At 40.7% G+C, this 11,594-nt stretch overlaps 1 protein-coding gene across 1 annotated transcript in view; it reads left to right on the plus strand.

Moving 5' to 3' along the window:
* hmcn2 (hemicentin 2) overlaps positions 1 to 7,119 on the plus strand; it is a 47,932-nt gene extending 40,813 nt beyond the window's left edge. Inside the window, exons 69-81 of the mRNA XM_010787665.1 lie at positions 442 to 579; positions 1,465 to 1,586; positions 1,701 to 1,941; positions 2,042 to 2,101; positions 2,198 to 2,317; positions 2,623 to 2,757; positions 2,974 to 3,093; positions 3,665 to 3,790; positions 4,338 to 4,466; positions 4,549 to 4,842; positions 4,933 to 5,052; positions 5,365 to 5,491; positions 5,576 to 7,119. Coding sequence (XP_010785967.1) covers positions 442 to 579; positions 1,465 to 1,586; positions 1,701 to 1,941; positions 2,042 to 2,101; positions 2,198 to 2,317; positions 2,623 to 2,757; positions 2,974 to 3,093; positions 3,665 to 3,790; positions 4,338 to 4,466; positions 4,549 to 4,842; positions 4,933 to 5,052; positions 5,365 to 5,491; positions 5,576 to 5,954 — 2,111 coding nt within the window. The 3' untranslated portion in view covers positions 5,955 to 7,119. The remainder of the gene's footprint in view (positions 1 to 441; positions 580 to 1,464; positions 1,587 to 1,700; positions 1,942 to 2,041; positions 2,102 to 2,197; positions 2,318 to 2,622; positions 2,758 to 2,973; positions 3,094 to 3,664; positions 3,791 to 4,337; positions 4,467 to 4,548; positions 4,843 to 4,932; positions 5,053 to 5,364; positions 5,492 to 5,575) is intronic.
* The last annotated feature ends 4,475 nt before the right edge of the window (positions 7,120 to 11,594 follow it).

The following is an 11,594-nucleotide window of genomic DNA, read 5'->3' on the forward strand; positions in this document are numbered from 1 at the left end:
ACAGAGAATCAGCACTTTTGAAACAGGGCTGAAACAAAGGGGATTATGGGATGCTGCAATGCATGATCTGTTTGGTATTTGGAGCCAAACACTTCAGAGACATGTTTTGTTTATACAGTATCTGATACCTATAATATATTGATGAAAAACAGTATAATAGGGGACCTTTAAAAGACAACATTTGAAGATTTAAGATTTTAAAATGTAACCTTAAATGGATTTCTTTATACTAATTTCTCGTGAAGAAATATCCTGTTCATTTACTCTGTTGATGAATGGCCTCAGTTTCATGGAAAAGCTGATCTGAGTATGTTCTGCTCACTTTTTGAGGTGAAATCAGGAGAGCTGATGTTTATGATGTGGTCCCCATGCATGTACTGTGGGCTCTCTGTATTTCAGTGGTTGTGTCAGATGCCATGAGCTCATTCTGTTTCCTTGTAGGTCCCTTGTTGAGGGTGCTGGTGTCTGCGTTCGCTCCCATCTACTGGACCACTGTGCAGCAGAGCGGAGCTGCCAGAAACGGCTACTCCTTCACTGAGGGGCAGTTCAGACAGGAGTCTCAGATGGAGTTTGAGACTGGTAAGCACTGCTCTTAATCACTTTTACAAGCATGCACTTTAATAATAAATGTTAGCCAATTTCAAGTTTTTTCAAGATTCAAGGCTTTTATTGTCATTCGTACATAGCTGTTGGTAGATAGATAGATAGATAGATAGATAGATAGATAGATAGATAGATAGATAGATAGATAGATAGATAGATAGATAGATAGATAGATACTTTATTGATCCCACTTTGGGAAATGTTTGTGTTGCAGCAGCATAATAAAGCACAAGGCAATGTGCATAAGAGAAACTAAGACACAGAAATAAAAAGTCCAATATATTTCAGAAATAGAAATAAGAATAAAATAGCATTACAAAGTTAAAAGAATTAAAAGGAAAAAAAAGAAAAAAAAAGATATATACATACAAATCTCCAGTAACAAATATAATGCAGGATATTATTGTGCAAGAATGGATTATTCAATATTAATTAAATGGTAAAATGTCCAGTGGGAATTTTAAGTCCAGTTATTAAGAGAGGCTATGGAGCAGAGAGTTCTCTTCCGGCCAGAGGTGATTTGTCGTACAGTTTAGAAGTTGTTGTTATCTTTATGGTAATGTCTTTTTTTTTTTTTAAGTAGCATGGCCAATTTCTAAACCCATCTGTTTCGATTGGATTCAAAATGATGCAGGCTTAGTTGATGTATATCCTACGCATTAATGCTTACTTTTTATCTGCGACCAGATGCCCTCAAATGTTATTTTGTAGTTTAAACAACAACCAGCAGATGGTGCCACTCACTTCCTCTGACATTCCTGAGTTTACACATCAAGGCCATTACATCTAAACTGTTTCACCATGCTCTCCTGTGTTTGTAGATGAGTTGTCATTTGACTGTTTTTGAATCCCTTCACACAGGGGAAGTCCTTCGTTTGACCCATGTTGCCAGAGGTGTGGATTCTGAGGGAGTTTTACTAATCGACATCGTAATTAATGGATTTGTGCCTCCTTCATTAACATCATCTCACCTGAGCCTACAAGTGAGTCACTGTTGTGATTATGGTGTTTATTTACAGTTCTCAAACATCTCACTAGAGAATTTGTTGATATACCCTCTTCCATTTCCCTCACTGTATTTATTTTCTGTCCCGCAGGAGTTCGATGAGTCATATTTGCAGACGGGCCAGGGGCAGCTGTACTCGTGGTCATCGCAGACCCACCAGAGAGCAGGAAAGCCCATGGTGCTGCGCTGCAATCACACCATTATTTATGAGGGCCAGGAGGAGCGCCAGGGCCCTCTGCTCCAGCTGCTCAAGGTCTCCGGGACCAACAGCGTCTACAACATGTTTACTCTCTCTCTGGACTTCCACATCACTGCCAGCCTTCTCACACCAGGTCAGAGGAGGACATTACATTGATTTAAAACCTATCTTTACATCACATGAAATACTGGATCTGAATAAAATATCTATGAACCAAACGTTTCTGTTTGCAGACGGGTTTGAAGACACATGCCCTAAAGGTTTCACTCTCGACACGGCCTCCTACTGTGCTGGTATGCTGTTTTCTTCTCTTTTTTTTTAAACCTGCTTTATCTTGAACATATGTCCTTGTCCCTGTTTCTTTTAATGATTCAATTTGTCCTTATTAGATGAAGATGAGTGTGATCTCCAGTCCCCCTGCTCTCACTCATGTAACAACATCATGGGAGGATTCTCCTGTTCCTGTCCTTCCGGCTTCACCATCTCCACAGAGACCAACACATGCCAGGGTAAGACAAAAACACAAGTTTAGTGATTGATTACCAGATTAGAATTGCTAATATCCTAGTTAAGCAAATGAAAAATAATCATATTAATGTTCTCCTCAGCACTAACTTCAAAGTCAAGTCAAAGTCAGCTTTATTGTCAAAATTACTACATGTGTTATACATCCAGAAATCTCGAGATATCGTTTCCCGCAGTCCCACAGTGTGACATATATACATAAAACAAACAAAAAGGGCCAAGATAAACGGGGTATACAATTTAAAAATATATATATATTTAAAATAACTTGTGTTTCACTTTATACCAGATATTGATGAGTGTTCCCAGGCCTCACACATGTGCCACTACAACCAGCAGTGTGTCAACACAGTGGGCACATATCGCTGCCAGGCCAAGTGCGGACCAGGATTTAAGTCCAGCATCACAGGAACCAGCTGTGAAGGCAAGTCACTGCTAATCACTGTTTGCACAACATTTCAGAACAACTTATCCCCTGCCGTAGTTGTGCATGCTTCCTCTCTTTGTTTAATCCACTTATATTTGTTCCTGCAATAATTCCCTAGGAAAACTATCATCGCTTAAAATTAAGTTTATACATACAGTATACTGGTGTGGGCAGTAGATGTGTAAAGCCAGATGTGTCGATTGTGTGTTTCAGATGTGGATGAGTGCCAGGAGTCTTCTCTCTCCCCGTGCCAGCATCAGTGTCTCAACACTCTGGGCTCTTTCCGCTGCATCTGTCACCAAGGATACCAGCTGTCAGGACATCGCTGCATTGGTCAGTGGTATTAACTCAGTGGGAGTTCGCAGTTATCGACAGCTTAGAAAGTCATGGGAATTAAGAAGTGTAAAGTAGGGCTGTTTGGATATACCGTTATGGACATTAACCACGTTTAAAATAAAAATCTGATGCAGTGTTAATAGTCCACAAATTATGATATCAATGCAGTATATATACAAATAACTACAGTAGACTAAAAAAAGAGGTTTATGATTTTGAGACTGTTGAAATTACTTTTTGCAAAAGTGGTGAAAACATTTATTTTGGAGCCTCCAGGGATGGACAGTTATCATTTCAGACTCTCTCCTTGCACTTGTATTCTAACTGTAGTTAATTTCCGAGCAAAAAAACAAAACATACACAGAAATCATCAAGGCTTAACATGAATTTGGCTCGATCATAATGGCATTTCAAATGTTCTCTAGGTATTGCAATGCAACATGAATCCTTTTGTCCTTGACAATTGTGTAGTGAAAATCTGATATTGTGAGAGCCCTACTTGTGTCAAATAAAGTCAGGTTTTAATATGATGACTAACGGATCTGTTGTAATGGTTGCTTTTTTACAGACATCAATGAGTGCATGAGAAATGTTTGTCCGGGTAACAAGGACTGCCGTAACACAGAGGGAGGATACCAGTGTTTCGACAGCTGCCCAGCTGGCATGACCAAATCAGAAAATGGAGCCTGCATGGGTCAGTGGCAATTATATTTGATCTTTGATATTTTCTAAATGTAGCATGTTTTTTCCGTTCAGTGACACGGCATCAACTCATTCATGCTCTGAGCTCATGGAGAAAAATAACTGATGAATTTGGAGTATGAACAACGGGTCAAATAATGTGATCTTGTTGGCAAAAGTACAATCAATAGAAGCAAACACACAGCAACTGCTGGTGATAGAGTATTGACAGATTCCACAGACCTCTACACTTCATTGTATGTTGTGTAACACCAGGTCAGATTTGACAGGATTGCTTTAGGGGTTTAACACAACAAGAGGTCGCTGCTTGTCCTTCATGAAGAAAGCTAACGCGTTTGTAGTCTCTTAAGTCTCTTAATTGTTACTCATAAAAAGCGTTTGAGTAAAGACACAAAGGTCCTCTTTATAACAGGATGCAACACAGTTTATGAGTCATAATTAATCATGGGATATATTCAAAACTCTGCATGTCAGAATAATCAAAGGATGTGTAAATGTAATTCTGAGAATTGTGTCTATATATATTGCATGTTTTTCAGATGTTGACGAGTGCCACGATGGAAGTCACATGTGTCGCTACACTCAGATCTGTCAGAACACAGTCGGAGGTTATGGTTGTGTTTGTCCCAGAGGTTACCGATCCCAGGGAGTAGGCATGCCATGTCTAGGTATGACATCTGCTGTGTCTGTTTTATTACTCACCATTGACTCACACACGCAGAATAATATGAGCCTTGTTCTTCCTTTCAGACGTTGATGAGTGCCAGCAGACGCCAAACCCCTGTGCCTTCCAGTGCCGTAATGTGCCTGGCAGCTTCAGGTGCCAGTGCCCTCTGGGTACTGTGCTGCTTGGAGACGGGCGCTCCTGTGCGGGGCTGGAGAGGAGGCAGACCTTCACCAACGGCACCAGAGTGAGGGCGAGGCTCCGCCCACAGTTGGTATCGTCTCTCGGCAGGCCGATCCTGTCCCGAACCCACGGTGTGTCTCGCATCACCAGGCAGAGCTGTCCCGTGGGCTACAGCAACAGGGACGGCACATGTGTTGGTGAGTGTGCTTCAAAATGATCAAATGCAGCATTCAAAAACACTTTAAAATAAAATATGTCTTGATTGTCACACATTATTCTCCGTACAGATGTAGATGAGTGTCTGCTCAGAAAGCCATGTCAACATGAGTGTCGAAACACCATCGGCAGCTTCCAGTGCATGTGTCCCCATGGTTACAAGCTCTTACCCAATGGCAAGAGCTGTAAAGGTAAGACTTTTATTCAACTGTAACCTTCTTGCTACCTTTAAGGGTTGCTCAGAAGGCAGGATGTCCACCAATTGGAAAGTTAGTGGTTTGAGCCCAAAGGTCCCTGTGGTCAGTCAACATGTCAAAGTGTCCTTGACCAAGATACTGAACCCCAAATTGCTCCCCATCGCATTGCCAACAATGTTTATTGCTCTTGAGGAGCAGCATGTGCCACCTTTTTTCACAGCCTCTGCCATCAGTGTTTAAAGCGCTATATAATGCAGTCCATTTAAGATATAAATGATCACAGCTAATCCCCTCCTCTACTTCTAGACATCGATGAATGTGTAGAACAAGGCATCAAATGCGGACACAATCAGATGTGTTTCAACACCCGAGGAGGATACCAGTGCCTGGACACACCCTGCCCTGCGTCCTACCAGAGTGGACGGAGCCCCGGGTAAATTGCATGACATGCTTACGTTGTTTATAAAATGTTTGGATTCTTATGTGACACTTTCCTCTTTGCTGTTGACCTGTACAGGACGTGCTACAGGCCCTGCTCTCTGGACTGCGCCGCAGGAGGCTCCACTCTGATCCTGCAGTACAAGCTGCTCACTCTCCCCTCCGGTATTCCAGCCAATCACAACGTCGTACGACTGTCGGCTTTCTCTGAGTCAGGCGTCCTGCAGGACCGTACATCTTTCACGGTACTTGAGCAGGAGTCAGTGACAGGTGTGATGGGCCGCGTGTTTGGCATCAGAGACGAGAAGGGCCGGGGGATCATCTTCACCCTGCGGGCTCTGAACGGACCGGGTCTAGTGCGCCTCAAGGTGCAAGCCACCACCATCTCCCTGCAAGGCCGCATTACCTACCAGAGCATCTTCATCATCTACATCTCCATCTCCACGTACCCCTATTGAGCCCCGTGCTGCTTTAAAGATGACTCTGCCTCCCTGTGGCCTCTGGAAGCCTCTTACCCACAAGGCAATTCCCCAAAACCAAGTGCCTCGGACACATAAGGCCATGAAGAGGCTCTAACATATTAGAGAAGGTGGATGTGTACCCTCATCTGTGACTGAAATGTCACAGTTGAAAAGGTCCTGTAAGAGAAAAAGACCGTTCTCCGTTTTTAAGTGTTCGCTTGGCTCTGTCAAATTATTTATAGAGCAGAACCCTGTTGAAGACATTTGAATTGACATGCTGGATGAGCAAAATATTTTGTTCATTTATTCACTTTATGCCCTATTTTGGGGGAGTTTTGGAATATCTGAAAATGCAGCATGTTTAAAAAAAATGTAATGTCAACCAAGCACTGAAGTATTTAGTATCCATCAGGAATTTGTATTTACTGTTTACTTTGCAATGTTTATTCTGGCACACATATAAGTTTGCAGCCCACAAAAAGTCCTTTCCCCTATTTTAATTTATTTCAGTCATTAAAACACATCACTTCTGGAAGTCAGATGTAATATATTTTTTTAATTCCACTAAACTCAACAATTACCCAAAACACATGTTTTATTGCAATGTCATTAAATCCTACATCTCATGCCTTAGCATTTTTAAGACTTTTGAAAGATAGACATTTAATTACCAACTAAGGCCTTATTTTTAGATATATTAATTAAATTCTTTTTAAGGATCGACGCAAACCCTTTCTAGCATTAAACCTTTAATGGCACATTTGAACAGTGTCTTGTGGATTGTGGCCATCTAGCTTGCTAAATTGTTTCATTTATCGTATGTGTTTTTGTACTCTTTTATAACATTTTAATTACGTGAAGTAATTCAAAGGTGCTAATCTGAATGTACTTTTTTACATTGAAATACTGACCACAGAGTTGAAATGCACTTAAAGTTTCTGCATTGTGGAATTAGATACATACATATGGCACAACTACAGGACATTTCAGTTGTCATTTCAACATTTAAAATAAACGTTGATCAGTATTCAAACATGTGCCAGCAATGTACAAATCTGAGTTACCCAAAAAACAAAATGCCCACATTTGCAGTAAATGTTACTACTCGTGTAGATTAAACACACATTTCTCTGTTGCTGTAAATGAGTGTCAAATATTTGTAGAAATAAAATGGATACAACTTTTGTTATTGTCTGTTATTACTCAGTCAGTCTTGGTTATATCCCATTGTAGACTAACATTGTATAAACAGCATATTGCAGCTGACAAACTACATTACTACAAACATGTATAAACCAAGAGTTGAGCATACGCGCAACCTACTCAGGAAAAGCCATTTGGCCACAACTGTAAAGAATGACGTGTTAACAATGAGAACAGATGACGATCTGGCATTTAGATCATGACTCTGACCCAAACCTTCAGTTAACCTAAAATAATTGCTTTCAGACCCTGCAATGACTGTTCTGAGGAATAAAGTTGTGCGTCTGCATATAGGAAAATATACAAAATCTATTGTGGTTGACACATTTCTTTCCCCACAAATCACATTGAAATACTACCCAGCCTCAATGTTGAGAGGATTGACTTCTGGTCCTTTAAATCAATAATATTTAACACTTAACCTCCAGGAAGTGGTATTACTCATTGACTTTTGTTGGAAACATCTGTAGTGAATGGTCTTCAGGTAATACCTCAGCTGCTCAGTAGATGGAGCAGCGCTCAGACTGTTCTCAAAGTGTTGAAGCTGACAGTAAGATCAACTGTCGGGGCCCTCAGTGCTCGGGGTGTATTGTTGCTCTCTTAGCTGTCATCACTATCATATGTTGAGCTGCTGTTTGTAATAACTGACAACACTGAGAAAATGTATCCCTACACGAGGGAATTTGAACATTACTCCACTCATGGATACACTCGTGCTTACCTGACAAAACTGTTCACAGTTATATGGGATTAGGTTATCTTTGAATCCGTTTTTGTAGTGCTTATACAGTTTGCAATCTGCAATTCAGATGTTTTATTTTCCCCCTGTTTCTTTCCCTGAAATGACTAATAGAGAGGGTCAGGGAAAGCTGACCTGAGCTAAGATGAGGGGGTGTGTTTGTTGATGCTTCAGCGCTGTGTGTGTGTGTGTGTGTGTGTGTGTGTGTGTGTGTGTGTGTGTGTGTGTGTGTGTGTGTGTGTGTGTGTGTGTGTGTGTGTGTGTGTGGGGGGGAGAGGTGGCCTGCGGTTGTTTTCATTTTTGAGGTTTCTGTGATGTGGTCATTAGCTTAGATGGTAGGAACAACAAGTGATTGTGAAAGAACAATTGATATACTGCATATGGCTTTAGTACATGTCACTGCTAGATTTTATAATAGTCAGCCAACTTGGGTCTCACTTTCAAAAATGTAAATCATATAACAAACTGGTCCATAATTTTCCATTTAAGTGGATAAACAGGGAAAACTACTTTCTAATGTGTTTCTAAACAAAGAGCCATTAAGCGTAATCATTTCTGACTTTGGTATATGTAAAACTAGCTAAAACAATATGTGCTAAGTCTTTGATTTACATCAGAACCATGGGTAATAACTAAAGCAGCAAAACCAATATAACTTTTAGTGATACATGTACATCGAACATGCCTTAGATGCAAATAATTCAAAAATAGCATTAAAAAAGGAAACGTAAAACAAGCATGACTGAAAAAAACAGCAGGAATGCACACCAAACTGGAAGCAAGACATTCATTAAGGTTTCATAAAGCTTCACAAATTCCCTGTAACACATGTTAGTTCACTGTGAGGCAGACTGGAGGCCTTTCCCTCTCAATAAAACACAAGTATTAGTGGAAATGAATGCTTAAGGCAGAGAGATGGCTTCCAGTAACATCACCCCTACTGATTTACACAGTCAGGAGAAGTGGGGACTAACTGGGCTCCATTCACTAATGAGCACAAGTCTGCTGCCCATTAGTAGTAAGTATAAGCAATGGAGCTCATAGTGGAACTATTATTTCCAAATGAAACCTTCAAACAAAAATAATTATTTGGGTTATAGTCGCCCTAGTTTCTGCCTGAGATCTAGTTTGCCTCTTTATATGCCAAATCAAGCATTAATTGACAACGTTTTCTTTCACAGCATCACAACATTAAAAACCTTTTTTACATGCAGAACTAGTTAGATGAGTAAAATGGAAAGTTAAGCATATGGTGAAGAAGAGTGTGGTTTAGCACCTTTCAGCAGTTGTATGGAAACTTTACCAGTCTCACAGCTGTCACCAGCATTGTATCCAGATGCATGGAGCTGCTTTCAGTAGCACAATGCTCTGATAAACAAGCTCCACATTACCTTACCAGCACCATGTCAGACAAAGTTAGCGACTGACTGCAGAACGTTAAGTATTTAGCTGCTAAAGAGCCATACATAAATATTGAACTTACATTTGTCAGGTGGTCAGACACCAAACGTTTGTGGCACTGTCGGAAGTTTAAATGCTTTGGTTTGCTAAGATGTTTTACATTTTGGTTGTGTGGCTTCTTTTGAAATGATTGCCACATTTTCCTATATCTGCCATCAAAGAGCAGAGATATAATAACAAGATGAACATGACAAAACAAAACTCAGAAGTTGGATTCAATTTCCCAGAAATGTTTCTTTGACATTGCACGAAGGGTTGTCACTGAAAAAGGCTGACACAAACACTTTTTGGGGACTCCAAACCAGTAATGATCATGGCTAATGCCCCGGCTTCAGGCTGTCCAAACGCTGTCTGTAACTAAGTGTGGGGAGATTGAGTAATACTATGATGTGGTGACTGAGAACTATTAGAAAGAAATAAAGGGGAGGATGCAGAGGGCTTTACAGAGTCAATGAGCCGTGTCAAAAGTAAAGCTTCAGACAGTGTTGCACAAAATAATAACTGCACCTGTTGGCATGATAGTTTGTCTGTGTTTGACTTTATCGCCACATTGTTAGAAATATCAGTTTCAACTTCAGAAGTGAGCTTTTAGTATTTATTAGAATGGCTGTCCCATTAAGGAGAAAGGAGCAGTCCAACTTCTTTAAAAGTCCTCTGCCCCACCTATAAGGGTGGCCTAATGCCAAAGATTCAAATGCAATCAGGCTGCACATTGATTTGGGTATGAATATAAAGATGTTGGCAACATGTTCTAAAAACCATTAATACAACTTTGCTAGCACACTTCGTCAACATAGGTCTCAAGTGTGGAAACTAATGTAGGAAACTGAAGTATATTTTCCAGATGAAATATTAAGTTTCACGCTTCCTATGGTTGCACCGCTAGTAAACGTGATAATCAACATATGTATGCAGCACGTTCTTACCCAGATCATTACCCTTTGCCCTGCTGGAAAAAAACGTGTGAGATGAAAAGGATGGGGTGGTAATATTTACTCGTCGCCATGGCAGCGGACAAATAAATCTTAAAAACACAGGCCAGTTAAAAAAAAAGCTATGGAAATAATGCAGACCTTGCACGCAAACGATATTACACTTTAAATTGTATGTTAAAAAGTGAGATTGTGCACAAACTTTATACTCTTTGTCTTCTGTTTTGCAATATTTGATCTGGCTTATTATTTTGTGGAGGCTTTCTTTGAGGGTTAGAAGTGTCAGAGTATGCGTGAGCTCATAGAGATTTGCATTACAAATATGAAATACTGCTTTAATAAATGAATCAGCGCTATCATCTCTCTCGACAGAGCAATAAAAACAAGCTCACTGTGTGGTATCCTCCTTGACATCATTCTTTTCAGCCAGCCTGACGTTATTTCCTGCACACGTCAGGGAGCAGCTTGCCAAGAATATCAATGAGTTTTGGGCCAGTGTTTACCTTTAACAGGCCTGTACAAGACTTCATATGGCATATGTCTGCACAGTCTGCAACCAATGATATCATCTCTAAATGTAGATGGGACAATCACGCTCTGCCAACCACCCACAATGCGATCCCAATATTAATTGCTTTCAGGAAATGCAGAAAGACACCAGCCTGACAGTATCTAGGAAAACACTTTCATGTGTTCTAAACATGTTGGCGGTAGTGGAGCTGTTGTGTGAGTGCCTTCGCCTGCTTGACTTTTAATGTGGGCCAAACGCTGACTTCATCGCCACAAACGCTTACCACAGTAGTTCCATCCATCCTGCTTCCCTAACCGCCAGTCAAGCCCCGCTTCCTACCATAACTCCCTGGGACAGCGTAAGTGGGAGAGGTCTAGTATCAAATCCTAAAATGTTGTAGCTACGGATGGAAAGGAGTAAAAAAGACCACTTCGTGCTGAAAAAGAAATAGCCTGCACAGTTCTTTGGTTGCATTCCACACAGAGTCTCAAAGCTACCGTTTTGGGGTCGATCTGCCCAGGCATTACAGCACGACTGCCGGCGCCAGATTTTCTTGTTCCTCTCACACATTTTCCAAGCAATATTACTTTCCAGGCTCAAATGGATAAAAACTATTTTATAAGCATCAAACTACCACATGTTTTTTTTCGTTGCCAACCAGTTTAGTAATTTCTACGAAGCCCTGGAGGGTTCATAGAGAGAAAAATAAATAAAATGTGGCCACGTTTTACTTTCTCGTTCGCAGGAGATACCGTCTCGTGCGAACGCTTTAGTAACTCGTGCGCACGAGT

This window comes from Notothenia coriiceps, unplaced genomic scaffold, assembly GCF_000735185.1.
Source record: "Notothenia coriiceps isolate Sejong01 unplaced genomic scaffold, NC01 NC01_scaffold00031037, whole genome shotgun sequence".
In the NCBI taxonomy this organism is placed as follows: Eukaryota; Metazoa; Chordata; class Actinopteri; order Perciformes; family Nototheniidae; genus Notothenia; species Notothenia coriiceps.